Source organism: Puma concolor, chromosome B4 (assembly GCF_028749965.1).
Source record: "Puma concolor isolate L17-30 chromosome B4, mPumCon1.1.hap2, whole genome shotgun sequence".
Taxonomy (NCBI): Eukaryota; Metazoa; Chordata; class Mammalia; order Carnivora; family Felidae; genus Puma; species Puma concolor.
This window is the reverse complement of record NC_141673.1, coordinates 100,135,798-100,151,194: the sequence shown is the minus strand read 5'-3', so window position 1 is coordinate 100,151,194 and position 15,397 is coordinate 100,135,798. Positions and strand designations below refer to the sequence as shown.

At 44.5% G+C, this 15,397-nt stretch overlaps 1 protein-coding gene across 4 annotated transcripts; it reads right to left on the bottom strand.

Moving 5' to 3' along the window:
• Nucleotides 1-1,896: 1,896 nt before the first annotated feature.
• On the bottom strand, nt 1,897-14,671 carry MFAP5 (microfibril associated protein 5). 4 transcript variants are annotated; one of them, XM_025930556.2, is made up of 11 exons: nt 14,541-14,671; nt 14,110-14,247; nt 13,519-13,578; nt 12,195-12,230; nt 8,431-8,475; nt 8,149-8,181; nt 7,694-7,729; nt 5,430-5,459; nt 4,613-4,700; nt 3,944-4,017; nt 1,897-2,312 (listed from the first exon to the last, which is right to left on the bottom strand). In XM_025930556.2, exons 3-11 carry the CDS (start codon nt 13,574-13,576, stop codon nt 2,200-2,202), a joined length of 513 nt encoding a protein of 170 aa, XP_025786341.1. In that variant the 5' UTR covers nt 13,577-13,578; nt 14,110-14,247; nt 14,541-14,671; the 3' UTR covers nt 1,897-2,199. The 4 variants fall into 4 exon arrangements, with proteins under 4 accessions (XP_025786341.1, XP_086570272.1, XP_086570273.1 ...); XM_086714146.1 differs by lacking the exons at nt 8,149-8,181; nt 14,541-14,671 and having other exon boundaries at nt 14,110-14,354; XM_086714147.1 differs by lacking the exons at nt 7,694-7,729; nt 14,541-14,671 and having other exon boundaries at nt 14,110-14,352.
• Nucleotides 14,672-15,397: the final 726 nt, after the last annotated feature.

The window sequence follows — 15,397 nt, the reverse complement described above, 5'->3', positions numbered from 1 at the left end:
GGTTCGTGGGTTTGAGCCCTGCATCGGACTCTGTGCTGACAGCTCAGAGCCCGGAGCCTGGTTCAGATTCTGTGTCTCCCTCTCTCTGTCCCCCCCCCCACCCCATTCACACTCTGTCTCTGTCTCTCAAAAATAAACATTACAGAAAAAAAGAAGTGTTGGTTTATATGTCAAGAGTGAAAAAAAAAAAAGGTCAATCACATAAGAACAATGAGAAATGGAAAACACTGGCACATGATCAAGCAAAAGAGAAGGGAGTGAAGCATGAAGCTTTACGTAGCAAGACTGTTGGTAGGTAAAGATTGTCACACGGAGCAGGAAAGAAAAGGAACTTTCTGGTGAATTGAGTTTTCTGGAGGAGAGTAAATTGGAGTGTTGGGAGAACCAATGGCAAAATTGTAGGCAGGGTGCAGTAGGGAATAGTGGAGAGCGATACTGGCACTCCCTTTTCCCAAGGGGGATGAAAACATCAGTTGGGGTCTTTCTAAACATAGAAGAGAAAAAGAAACAGATCAGAGACCGCTCTTTTCTGAGGAGGAAATTAGAAACATTTATTTTAGAGTGTTTAATTTGCAATATACACAATCCTGGGATTGAGGTGCTCCGTTGGAGGGTCACGTTCGTGGAGAGATTCTTAAACGATTCTTGGAAACTCTGCCTGTGAGTTTTCTCTACAGTGGTTACAATATGCATTCAACGTGTCTGTCTATATATGAGCAAATTTACTTTTAGAGGCTGCGGAGGAGAGATTACATGCTTTGGTCTTTTCCTAGCATTTCTCTTCAATCAGCTGAGCAAATCCCACTAGGCTAAATTGTTTCTCAGCCTCCAGAGTTTGATCCTCATTTACAGTTTTCTTACAATATGAAAAGGATCCAACACTACCAAGTGGAATTCTGTGGTGTATAACTTGCCTCAAATTCCTCTATTTCCTACTTGAACTTCATTGGCCTTTGTGGAAAGTTGCTAAGTTCTTCAGGAAGAAGGAGCTACAATCTGTAATTGGTCACTTACAATGGGATTTTTCTCTGTTACGTTGTGGACTGCTTCCTAATATAGGATATCTCTCCCCTCATAAAGCAGACATGGTGGTTGTGAATCAGATCGCATCTAGGCTTCCAGAAATATGAATAATGCATTTAAATCTTAAATCACAGAATTAAAAAACCTTAGAACTCACATAAACTTAACCTTGTCGTGGTAAAGATGGGGACTTTTACCAGGGCCTACTGTGGCAGCATGTCTTAAGAATGCAGGTTGTCTGAATATTATTTCTTTTATTCTGTCTTATAAACCACTAGGTGAACTTTGTCTGCCCATTAAAGATGAGGTCTGAATGTCCTTCTCAAGGCCCCAATCAGGCTTTTCCAGAATCCATTTGCACAATAATCTCTACAGATTTCGTTTAGTAATGGGGTGAAAGGAATAGCCAAGGAAATTCACACCAACATTAAGTTGTCTAATTAATTTGGGAAGGTGGGCTAGCCCCTACCCCACACGACCATAAATGAGTAAGTAAATAGGACTTTTTAGCCCTACTTGCCTGTTTGGGACAACCGCGTGAAAAACTGAATAGGGAACCATGAGTCCAAGTTCCATACTTGGCCTACTCCTCTTTAGCCTCAGCCTTAGCAGATCTCACCTTGGGTCCTTCGATATTGCTGGTAGGATTGTCTAACTCTTGGCCTCAAAAATCTCTGGGACTACGCACATTACCATGACTCTTCCGGAAGACCCGCCAGGCAAATCCGGCAAAATAGTTAGCATAAGAGTAAAGAGGAACTTGTAAATGGGGAGTTCATCTAGGACATGCTTGAAAATCAAAGAAATGAAGGCCTGTGGCCAAACTAGTGACAGCTTCTTCCACCCTAAGATCTATTTCAGAACAGATTCAAATTGTAAATATTAACCTCACGTTTTATTTTCCTTTGAAACCGTATGTAGACTGTTTGTACATAAGCCACTTGGTTATCATTGATCTACTATGTCTACGGTAGTGAGAAGCGGCAAAACCATGCTATAATATAGACTTTGTTACCGGTCTGGGTAATAAATCAGGGAGTGGGGGGTCAAAGCTAGACACTACAAAGGGATTGGTTTAAGAACTACTAATGTCTATGGGTTAGCTGACAATGGTTGCTCATGTTAGACCATTCTCTTCCTCCCACCCACATGTTCTTCCTTCCTCTTCCTTGATCATCACAGACCACTGGGTCTCTGCACGTTCACATTTTCACAGGGAGGAAGTCGGAAGTAGTTGGAGCGGCGGAGTCGCCTTGGGGGTAAACCAGCCATCTGACGGCAAAGTTCATCTAGAAGAGAAGCAGAGAATAATGCCTAAAGGGCTGGCGTTTTGGGAGAAAGAGAAGACCCGGGGCTTCTGAGTGGCTCAGTTGGTTGGGTGTCCGACCCTCGATTTCAGCTCAGGCCGTGATCTCACGGTTCATGAGTTCGAGCCCTGCCTTGCCCTCTGCGCTCACAGCCCGGAGCCTACTAGGGATTCTCTCTCTCTCTCTCTCTCTCTGCCCCTTCCCTATACATTCTCTCTCTCTTTCTCTCTAAGTAAATAAACTTTTGAAAAAAGAGAGAAAGAGAAGACAGCAGTGTGCTGTCGTGAAAGGTTGAAGAGAAACAGATCTGGATTAGAACCCCCGATCTGCAGCTCACTGGTTATTTATTGCTTACTAGAAAGTTACTTAACTTTTCTGAACCTCACTATCCCTTGCAGTAAAAGAAGCATGAAATACCTGCCTCAACAGTGTAGTTGTATTAAAACAAAATAATGTATGCTAAGTACCTAGCACAGGTGGCTGGCCGGTGAATTTTAGGCTGCTCTACACGCCTAGCTCCCGATTCTCCTAATCATGGGCTTATTAAATAGCAAAAAAGTGACATTCAATTATTCACTATCTATCTAAGTGTTTACTGTGTGCAAATGGCTAACTTTAGTAAGTCCCCTGAGACACTTGAAAGTGCCCAAGTCCCAAATACTCATCCTCAGTCTCAAGGTGCTTCCCTTGCAGGTGGCTTGCACAAGGCCAATGGGGGCAAATAACAAGTTTCCTTCTGCGAAGTTAACTACAGCTCTTACTCAGCAGCTCCGTGCAAGACGGGCTGTTGAGTCAGAAGGGGCTGTGTCTGTGGTGCCTTCACCAACCACACTTATCGTTTGGGGCCGGCCAGGGAGAAGGTGAGAGGTATCTTTGTTCCCACAATGCACCGTGTATAACCACACACGTTGGACCCTTTTAATTGTTTTTATCAGGTTTTTCTACCTTCCTCTACCCCTGAATTTTTGCATTAAGTAATGTAAGTAGTTCCTGGAATTGATAAACTGTTTCAAATGTAGCCAGCTTCTAAATGTCCTGTTTTGTATTTACTGATAGGCCCTGTCCAAACATCAATTGTCTCCAAATAGTGGAGTTTTGGTTTTTTTTTTTTTCCTTTAGAGAGGTTTTTTTTTTTTTTTTCATTTGTGAACATGGCTGCCGGTAGTAGAGTCTATTATTTGTGATGGCTGACTTGGCCTTTTTTTTAAGTTTTTATTTATTGATTTTTAGGCATCTCTACACCCAACGTGGGGCTTGAATTCCCAGACTGAGTCAGCCAGGTGCCCCCGATTCGGCCTTTTCACCTAGAACTCCAGTGAATGATCTCCAAAACAGTTCCAGCTTCAGAAAGCTCTCTCTATGGGAGAGGTTGGGAGTTACAATCTTGCTGAAAAGAGATCCAAGATATTTTCCTTAGGGTTATCTTTATATACGAAGCACACTGCTTTACCTTGATTGCTTATCTAGCACAACTTGGGGCAGGCACTGATGGAAGTTCAGGGGGTGACCTAAAGCCCTCCTCCGAAGCCAGACCTTGGATCCATCAGGATCACGTCTCTGTTTACCTCTCGCATCATTGCCCCTCCCCACTAAAAAACTAGATATCATCTTACCTTTCATTACTTCATGTTCTTTACAGACAAGACGAGAGCAGATCTCATTGTTGATGATGTACATACGTCGTAAACTGCCAGAGTCCCAGTAACATGGTTAAGGAAAGAGATAGCAAAAACCATCGGGAGGGAGAACTCTAGTCTGTATATAGGCCAGGGGTGCCTCGTCAGCTCCTATACTCCCCACTCTCCCCTGTCTGTTTTCTTCCTCTCTCGATTTCTTTCCTTAAGTATTTTGGGCTGATTTTTCCCTCCCAGAGGAGGGAATGGGACGGAATGGTATTAATTGCTCTTAGTGCCACTTTGCACACTCCTCCTGGAGTCAAGCCTAATACTGCTCTTCACTATTTCTGACATTGAGAGCTGGATCCTTTGCTTCAGCCTTTTTCTATGGGGTCATAGATTCACTGTACCAGTATTTCTCTCATGACTGTCCTTTCTCCAGCCCTCACTTCCCTTGCCTTCTAACATCTAGTCTTAGTAGTCAGTCTGTTTTCCGCGTAACCCAAGTCCGACTCCGGGTTCTATCTGGCACCGCCCTAAGAGGGTCACGTTCAAAATTTCTCTGCCACTAAAGACTGAAGTTCCACAGTGGGTGCTCATTGCATAGTTACTGACATGAAACCACTACCAGGGAAGGCGATTTCTGCACATCCTGGGATCCCTTACCTAGTGAAACATAACTGGTGAATGCATTGCTTGACTGGCCGATGCACCGAGTAGAGTCTCGTGCAAGCAAATTTTTCATCCCGGCAATCTGGAGAAGTCCAATACAGAAAAACGGGGAGAGGCATGAACAAAGGGTTAAAGACATGGAGGAAGGTACAGAGAGCGGGGGGGGGGGGGGGGGGAATACAAAGTAGTCTCTACACAGGATCATTGTAATGTGGGGAATGCCCTTCCTGTTCAACAAAGCAGAACAGTAGGAAACTGGCTGAAATAAAATTTAGGTGCTTTCCTACCTGGACCCAGAAGTAGCTAAAATAATCTCTGAGAGTTCTTCTAGGAAAGTCTTTCTAGGGTTATCCAGGCGGCAGTGTGAAATACCAAACCGAAATGAAATGCTGCTGACTCCATTCTCGAGAATAAGAACTCTTAGGTGGGTCACAGTTTCTGTTGCAGTAGTTTTCAGTCCTAGCTGCCCATCAGAATCATCAGTACATTACAGAAAGCAACTTTGCCCGTGACACCTACAGTCCTCTTGTCCTTGCAGTCAGTTCCCCACACACTAACCACCACAGAAAGTCCAAAGGTAGCTCAGGAAGAGGACTGCTTTGGGATCATCCAACAGTGGTCCCATCTTTTCTTCATGACCTCGAGGACAGGAGCTCATAAAGGAGAGCAGGAATGAAGGGCATTAAAAATACTCTCTGAGAAAGAATGGAAAGCAAACTAGAAGGTACATCAAGTACCCGCCAAAGAACAAGGAGATAAGGAATCCCCAAGAAGAAAGCTGAAGAGAAAGACATGCAAAAGGCAATCATACCTGCTGTGGTATTTTTATCATTGGCCGGAGCTGGAAGGCAGAAATTTCATTCAGTTATCATGAGTTCTAGAACTTACTACCTCTGTAACCTAGAATATCCTTTTCCCTTTGTAACCTTGGGGCCTCACTTGGGGCCCATATGGGGCACCCATTAATAAAAAAGTGAGGCACCCATGTTGCCTCACTTGGGGCCCATATGGGGCACCCATGAATAAAAAATGGGTTGATAATGCTTTTAGCAACTTCTAAAAGAAAGCCCATAATGGACTGCTTTGATCCACAAAACTGAACAGATTTAGAAGTTAGGATGGGAAATCTGATCTTGCCTCTGTCCTCTCTCTTCTAGAATCGAAAAATTGATGGCATTTTGAGTAGCTTTGTGTTGTTGCTGAGAAGCAAATTTAGTATGGACAAAAGCCATATGCCCAGAAGAGCTGCATCCTAGAGTGAAGGAGAGAAGAGATTGTTATCCTGTAGAAGCTCTTGCTCATCAAGGAAAATTTCTTCTCTGTAAATCAGATACATCGTCATGGGTTCTTAGATGAAAGTGTTATTCAGCAAAGAATAGTAAAAGTCACAGCCATAGCCAAACCCAACCTAGGGTCAAGTTAAACACGGGCTTAACTTGTAGAATGAATAATAAGTCAAGGAGGGAATCGTCTTGAAGGAATTCACTAACCATAGGAGTGATGTGTACAAATGCCATTGGAAGAGTTGTTTATAGTCAGGATACTATAGGAATATGCTGGGTGGTCTTATCTACCCCCTAGTTGCAATTGCGGGCTTCTCGGCTGAGAATTCTCCAGCTTCTGCTTCTAGCCCAGATCTCTTCTAAGCTCCAGACCTGTAAATCCATCTGCCACTTTAGGGAAGAGTTTGTGGGTATTTCAAAGATCCCCCAAATCCAGTACATCTTAAACTGTCTTATCTTTGAACCAATTCAAATTGTTCTTCAGCGAATGGTACCACCAGCTACCCAACAGAAAACTGGACATCATCTCCACAGTCCCCTCTCACTTACAGTTCACACTTAATTCTCACTACCTCTTCCTCAGTTCAGGCGATCATCTTTTTACTGGGACTATTGCCATAGCATCTTGACTGGGTTTCTAATTCATAAATCTGATTAGAACCTTCCCTTGTATAAACTATTCTCTGATTGGTTTTTATTTCTATCCTAAGCCTTTGCGCATACTGTTCTCTTTACCCCAAGGCTCTTCTCCCTATTTACTGGATTCACTTCTACTTGTCTTTCAAGAACCAACTTAGTCATTGTGCCCTCCATGGAAGCCTTTCCTAACCGGGGGGACTCTTTTGTCGCATCTTGCATAGCTTCTTTTGCTTATCCTGATTATGGCATTTTGTGAAACCGAATGAAGTTAAAGTTAGCCATTTGTTGGGGCGCCTGGGTGGCTCAGTTGGTTAAGTGGCCAACTTCGGCTCAGGTCACGATCTCGCGGCCGGTAAGTTCGAGCCCCGCGTCGGGCTCTGGGCTGACGGCTCAGAGCCTGGAGCCTGTTTCCGATTCTGTGTCTCCCTCTCTCTCTGCCCCTCCCCCGTTCATGCTCTGTCTCTGTCTCAAAAATAAATAAATGTTAAAAACAAGAAAAATTAAAAAAAAAAAAAAGCCATTTGTTTATCTTGTGTATTAGACAAAAAATATCTTGTAGGAGGATATCAGTGTCGTTCACCTTTGTGTTCCCGGTTTATATTCCTATAAACCTAGTAGCAGGTTCTCAGTAACCATTTCTTTAAGGTAATCTAGTTTCTGTCTCCTTTTCTTACATCCTACCACTTATTCCTTGTAGATTTTTGCCCTGATTATTCAAAAAGCTGTTTCTCCAATGTGCCAAGCCTTATTTTGCATTCACACCTTTGTGCATACTGTCCCTTCCTTGACTGCCTGGCTGGCTCCGATTCTTTCAAGAATCAGTTCAACCATTACTTCTAGAAAGTTTCCTATTATCTTCCCAAGCAGTGAGTTGTGTATATATTTATCTTGCCTTCACCCATCCAGTCTTGGAAACTTTGAGGGGAATATGGCACTTCGGTGTTTCGTACGTCAGACGCCTAGGATAGTCCCTCCCTGGACCTACTAGGGGATCAAAAATATCACTAATTCAAACTGAACTGTTGGAAGAATTTTCACAAACTGTAGTGGTAGCTATTTAGGAACCTTAACCAGCGGAACCGCCTTCCGTAATGGGCTCTGGGGAAAGCCCAGAAAGGCCCCAGTGGCCCTGGGATCCCAGCTCTGAACTCACCCAGGTCATCTGTGGAAGGCTCGATATCGGCCAGAACTGAAAAGGCACAAAACAGCAGGTGTGAGGAGGGCTTTGAATTGGCAAGGGGGAAGTCAGAGTGGAAAAATGGACGTTATCACGGCAAAGTCAAGGCTACGGCTGGGTTTGTGTATTCTATCCAAGGGAATAGAGTTAACTGAAGTAATGGGGAATATTTTTTCGGAGCGTATGTGTCCTACTGGCAGTATCCTTTATTGCACGTGCCTCATGTTAGCTATTAATCCACCTTGTTTCATCTTTTTCAGAAAACGAGTGGGACTCTTTCCTTTTATCCCACTTGTCACTGAACAAAACACCCACAATCCCTCTATCCCTTTCTCAGGGATAAGAATACAGGATTAATTCAAACGCTGGAATAAACGTTGTGAACATTAACAAGAATCATGCCGTTTTAAAAGATCTGTAGTACAACTCACCTGTTTCGTCTGTAGAGGGCTCATTCACCAGGTCTGCAAACATATAACACAAAGAATAAAAAATGCAGGAAGCAAAAGTGGCAAAGAGGGAAGGGGAAGGAGGGTAGAGGGACGATCTTAAAGGAGGCAAGAAACATCGCAGTGAAAGAGTGTGACCTCTTGGGCCAAGGTGAGGGACTCTCAGAGAAGGAAATGGGAGAGAAAAGATCGGACAGGTTCACAGCATCAGTGGTAGGCCTCTAGCCCCAGGGTGAAAGCACAGAAATAAAAAGGATAGCTTACTAGGATCTTCTGTGAATGCTTCTGGAGTCACTGGAGTCACATCATCTGAGAAAAAAAAAAAAAATCAGAAAACATTTTTTTGCAATTTATTTATTTTGAGAGAGAGAGACAGACCAAGAGCATGAGCGGGGTAGGGACAGAGAGGGAGAGAGAGAATCCCAAGCAAGATCTGTGCTGCCAGGGCAGAGCCCGAGGGAGGGCTCGAACTCACGATCTGCCAGATTATGGCCCGAGCCGAAATCAAGAGTCGGATGCTTGACTGACCAAGCCACCAGGGTGCCCCCCCAGAAAATATTTTTTGGGCGCTCTCCGTCCCCCTCCCCTTCTTGCACTCCCAGGAAGTGAAACTGTCCAGCACGGCTGCCCACACGTAGCGGGTATCCCACAGTTGATTTTCTTTGTTTGCTTCCCAAACCAAGTCCTTTCCCTGCAACCCAAACAAATGTCACGCTTTGCCACTTCCCTGAATATACCCACACAGTCCTAGCCCAGAATATCCTTTTCCCTTTGTGTGCCTTCCCCTCTGTGCCCGTCAGACAATCCTCCACTGGCACCCCCTTCCTTCATGATACGTGGGTTAAGCATAGGAAGAGAAGAATCACATCATTTCGTTGTCCTACCGGATAATAAGCATACTGCTAGCTTGGGTTTCCTATGTGCCAAGCACCATTGAAATCTGTTTTTACAGATGATAAAATTGAGCGCCAGACAAAAAATTTACCCAAGGTCCTACAGCTTGTTATAAGTACCATGGATTGATGGCCTCTTGGCGATGCTTTCGTTACATGAAAATTGTCTTTACCAAAGACATTGAGAATGATAATTATAATTTTGACATAATTGGCTATCCGTTTGCTGAAACGCTTACATATAAGCGTGTTCCCAAAGGGTGATGTGGATGATTTTCTGATGCTCAGTGAGAAGTGAGGTGAAGGGGGGGGGGAGGGGAAATGCCAATGATAGTAGAGAATGACCTTGCAGTTGAACATTGAAAGGTGAAGGCAGGAGAAGACATAATAATAAGCGGTCCCAGCCTTAAGGTGGAATCTATTAGGATAAACAAGCAAACCGTATCAAAACTACAAATAACAGCACTATCCAAAACCAGCTGTCTCTCTCTGCTTTAAAACACAGGGGCACCTGGCTGGCTCAGTCGGTTAAGTGTCAGATTCTGGATTTCAGCTCAGGTCATGGTCTCCTGGCTCGTGAGATGGATCCCCATACCTGGCTCTCTGTTAACGGAGCATGGAGATTGCTACTTGGGATTCTCTCTCTCCCTCGCTCTCTCTGTACCTCCCCTACTCGCATTTTCTCTCTCTCTCTCAAAATAAACAAACTTAAACAATATTTAGATGTCAACACAGCTTTGTTACTTTGCTTTTTCTTTTTTAAATGTTTACTTAGTTTGAAAAGAAGGGTGTGTGAGCAGAGGAGGGGCAGAGAGAGGGGGAGAAAGATAATCCCACGCAGGCTCTGCGCTGCCGAGCACAGAGCTCAAAAGGGGGCTCGAACTCCCGAAACGTGAGATGTAGACCTGAGATGAAATCAAGAGTCAGACGCTTAATTGATGGAGCCACTCAGGCACCCCAGCATCTAAATATTCAGTAAGTATCCCATCTAGAAGTATCCTTCCTTGTAGATGGCTTGTCATCACAATCCATTTTGCCCACCAGGGGTCACCAAATTCACATAGTTTCCTTTGACTTTTTTTCCTTAACCGTCAGTGTCTAAATGGCAGGTTAAATCTGGAAAGAATAGCATTTTCATAAAGCGTGCCAGAGCGATTGATCATTGTGGTAGAGGGCAAAGAAAAATAAAACATTTTGAAGCAATTTATTTTGAGAGAGAGAGCCCTAGTGGGGGGGGGGGGGAGGGGAGCAAGAGGTGAGAGAGAAAGAAAGAGACAATCTCAAGCAGGTTCCAAGCTCAACTCAGCACAGAGCCAGATGGAAACTCAATTCTATGAACCGTGAGATCATGACCTGAGCCAAAATCAAGAGTCCGACGCTCAACCGACTGAGCCACCCAGAACCCCACATCATCCTCTTAAAAAAAATAAAAATAAAGTCATTAGATCCTACAGAAGGGGCTTTTTATCTCTAACACTGAACATTAGCTTTTCTTACTTCAGGACAAATTTTGGTAAAAGAAATCCAAGGCTGGGACGCGTGCGTGGCTCAGTCGGTTAAGCGTCCGACTTCCGCTCGGGTCATGATCTCACGGTTTGTGAGTTCGAGCCCCGGGTCAGTCTCTGTGCCGACGGCTCAGGGCCTGGAGCCTGCTTCAGATTCTGTGTCTCCCTCTTTCTCTGCCCCTCCCCTGCTCACGCTCTGTCTCTCTCCGTCTCTCAAAAATAAATAAATGTGAAAAAAAAAAAAAAAATCCAAGGCTGTTGCAATCCTCCAGGACATTTGAGAAACCACTAACCGGAGTCATTCCCAAAACCGTGAGGGACGTGGAGCCTCTCCAGGACACGGTGCCATCCCACCAGTTCCCTTCCTGTCCTACATTCCAGTCCAGCCACTCACAGAGATGGAAGCAAACCAGTGGGAGAGCGGAGGGGTTGGAAGTGTTTCCTTGCTGTCGCCTCCGAATTTCTGGATAGAGTACTGTTTGCCCGTGTATTCCTCAGATCACCCACCTTATCCGTGAGCAGCCAGTGTATAAATGTTTCTTTAGGGTTCATGCATGTTCTCTGAAAAGAAATCTTAAGCAGGCATTTTTAGCCCATCTATTTCTGTTAAGGAAGCATCACAAACATCTGGAAAAGGACTGGACCGTAACGGGCCCAGAAAAATGAATTCAGAACTCTGATGTGGGTTCAGAAACTGAGGAATTCAGACGTCTTTACCCACAGCAGTGAAAAAAAAATGCCATGTTTCCACATTTTTATCTACTGTACCAGGATGCCCAGGAAGAAATTGTATTGTGCCCCAGTGTATGCATAGAAAATTGAAACCAGATGTATATGATGCCGCTTTACTCTTGCAATGTACTTGCAAAGTACTCCTTTTTTGTTTTAGTTTATGCTAATTTATCAAAAAAAAAAAAAGGCCAGTTGTGATCTGCTAATTTGATTTTATGATCCATTAATGGGCTCTCAAGGGTCGGGGAAAGTAAGAGATAAATTGTAGTTATGTTTGTCTGGAGGCAGAGTGGAGATGTTCATTGGGGTTTCCTTCGTCAAGCTGAAGGAAGTGGCCCTTTGGAAGCCAAGACTTGGGTTCTGTCCCTTAGTGCCAGAATTTCACTGTCGTACTGAGATGGCTTCTTATCCTGTCTGTCAGTTAGCTTCTCCGTTGTTACGTGGTTGGGAAAATGCTTTCTTTTGTTAGTGGTATTTTCTGAGGAAGCTAAGAGATATATATATAGGAGAGTAAAAATGAGGGATGGTCATGGAGGAGGTTTTGGGAAAGGTATTTCAGTTGACAAACAAAAGAAGTTTTTTGAGAGGATATTAGGATTTTGGAAACGGGTGAATTAGACCCTATTTCCTATAAATTGGCAATATGTCTCTCTCTTATATTACAGATTCTTTAACTGGGACCATTAATCCGTATTATACCGATAAGAACCCCAGCAGATGGGGCAGGCACCTGGCTGGTTCAGTCAGAAGAGCATGTGACTCTTGATCTCGGGGTCATGAGTTCGAGCCCCACATTGGGGGTCGGGATTACTTAAATAAATACTAAAACAAAACAAAACAAAACAATAACCAAAACACAAAAAATACACACAGAGCCCGGATCCATGGGTTTACGTACCTCCTCGTTGACCATTGGCTCCTAGTGGTGTCCAGTCTGTGGCAAAGGAAAGAGAAAAGGGATAAATGACTCTAGCTCTACACCCCATAAAGCTTTTATAAGATGAACCAGAAAATGACGGGAAAATCGTTTACTTGATTTTTCTGCATTGGATTTCTGTATAGTGCCATACAAAATCAAGGGTGCCGGGCCGGCTCAGTCAGTAGAGCATGCGACCCTTGATCTCAAGGTCGTGAGTTTAAGCCCCACGTTAGGCGTGGAGCCTATTTAACACAAAAATGAAAAATTTCAAAATTACTCAGACCGTTAGTGCTGGCAGGGAAACACTCAAAGAAAAACAAGTTCCTGGGAACAAAGCCCTGCTTTGCCAAGCCCTGGCTTGGGGGTGCCTTCTTGCCCTCAATCCCCCGCAGGAGTGGGGTCCTATTGGGCAGACGGGGCCAGCAGCCTTTCTAATGTGCCCTGTTCTATCACAACCTCCATGGTACGAGCTACATTACTGAACAACCTCAAAAGTGATTTTCTCACAGTCTGTATCTGGCAGAATGAGAAAATAAAATAGAGTAGGATTTCGTCAACGTCCGAGGGTTCGCTTTCCGTGGCCCCTCTTCTAGCTCAGTGACTTTACTTGAGTGTGTGGTTAGGCACGTGTTTCTTTGTGTGCGTGTGGATATGTTTGTGTGTTGCAGGAGCCAGTGTTGGTTAAGTGGGAGTGTATATATTCCCACGGGTTCCCTTTATGGATTGAATTTGGTCCAGTTTCTTACTAGCTGTCTCTGTATGTTTGTGCACGCAATTGTGTGCCCATTTCTTTTTTCTTTGGTGTTTGTTTGCTTGTACGTTTATGTGTGCGACCCTCTTATGGTTAGTATGGGTCCGAGGTCATCTCTGATCTCCTCCTAGCCCTTTCTTCTCAGACATAAATCTGTTCCTCTCTTTCTTTTTAAAATTTTTTAAGCTTATTTTTTTATTTTTGAGAGAGAGAGAGAGAGAGAAAGCATGAGTGGGGGAGAGGCAGAGAGACAGGGAGAGAGAGGGAATCCCAAGCAGGTCCCACACTGTCAGCGCAGAGCCCGACATGGAGCCCGAACCCACGAACCACAAGATCATGACCCCGAGCCAAAGTCAGACGCTCAACCGACTGAGCCACTCGGGCACCCCTGTTCATTTCTCTAATGGCTATTCTAGAACTCAGTAGCCGGTGCTCCTGCTGTGGTTCCTCTTCAACTTCCCCTCCATCCTGCCCTCCAGCCTACACCTCCACACTCACATATAGCTGAGGAGCTGGCATTGTAGGGAGGAAAGAACAAAGGTAGGGACTCACCAGAGGGGATGATGAACGCAGTGAGACACAGAAGCACCTTGGGTCCCAAGAGCAGCATATCTGACGGGGGTGTTGGGAGAGTAGAGGTTGTAATGCTCAGGGACACAACAGCATTTTGATTTCAGGCAGGGGTACCTGCAGGGCCCCTCTCCTTGTCTTCCCAGGGTTTTTCCTGGTCCCCCATGTGACTCAAGCCCTTTCTCTCTTTTCGTTCACCCAGCATTCTTTTCCCAATTCTATTCTGTGATCACTTACCATTATTCTAACTCGCATTACTTTTTTCTGCCCAGTCAGAGGAAACTTTGTGTTCTAAATGGTCTGTGCTTGCCCCTACTCTTGGCCTCCTTCATCCCCCAGTGTCTAATTTTCCCTTTTGATATCTGTGGCTATTTTAATATCATCTGCTTAACTTGGTGTCTCCTGTTGAATTCCACGGATAATTGGGATATCCGCTCAATTCTAAGGCAGTGGCATTTCCCATTGCCCCCCCTCCGGCCTTTCAATTTCAACTTCACCCACGCACAAACACACACACACGCGCGCACACACTCCCTCTGTCTGTTTAGGGTAATATACAATCAAACAACTCACTGTGTACTTTTTCTCTGCTCTTTCCACCGAGTCCTTTGGCTGCTGAACGTGTCTCTCCTTCTCTCGCTGTTTCTACTTTGGCTGGAGAATAAGATGAACAGGGCCACTCCCTGGGAAGGACTTCAAATTTGGCCTACTCTGAAACAATGAGATGAGGGAAAGTGAGGGAGAGAGAGAGAGAGAGAGAGAGACACAGAGAGGGAGAAAGCCAGGCTAGAGGAGTGTGATGGGGCTGGACTGAGAAGGGGCTGGGATTCGCAGTCACTCACACCCTCATTCCAAATGTTATGACCACACCAGTGAGTGATATGCCGTTCCCTAGGAGGCCTGGCTCCCGCTCATGTGCCTTTCTTCCATGAGTTTCTTTTCCCTCTTGCAACCTGGCCCCAGGCCCCAGCCTCCACCCACCTCCTTTTCCTTGGGCTCCTTACCTAAGTAGCTCCGTCTCATCGTTGCACAGTCTGCCCTTTCTCTGGCCATCTTCTGTGTTTGAATCATTCGGCCATCCTCCCCTCTCACTTTCTTTACTGACATTTACCTCTTCAACGCCACCAAATTCCTTTATATCCCTGTGTTTCTCTTGTTTCTTTGCCTCTTTCTTGACACATGCATTCCAGAATGTGGTTCTGCCCCTCCTGCCCCTCCCTTCCCATCCTATTTATTCCATTTTCAAACAAACACAGACACTACATAAGCTTTGCCCAGGAGGAGGGTTGGCTGCTTTAGGCTTAGGAAAAGTTGAAAAATACACTACTCTCTGAATCCTTTTGAAATGTAAGGGAGTTCTGTGAGAGGACACGCCAACCTTCTTCTGTCTTTTGTCTTTGTTTAAGCTTATGCTAAGCATCTTGGTTTCTGGAATCTTAAGGACAACATTGCTATCCGAAGCCCAAAGGAAATTGGGAGCCAGTTTCATTCTGCTGGCCTTATTCTCCAACCATACTTTTCCCCACATCGTGTAACATATAGATAACTTTCTCAGATCCAGGAGCTTTTAAGACTTTGTATTTGCTCTTATTCATAGAAACCTAGAGGTTTTGACTGGTTAAAAAAAAAAAAAAAGATATATCTCCACTTTGGAGGGAACAAACTTGAATTACAGAAACTCAAATCTGAGGGATCATTGACCTTGTACGCATTTAAGTGTCTAAGTTTCAAGTTAATCTGTTGGCTCGTCAGGAGATAAACAATGTAGACCAAAGGAGCTAAATTAGAGGAGAGTACAGGTAGACAGAGAGTGTTAATAGAATACAGACTAGAAAAAGAAAAAATAAGGGAGGGGGAAAGG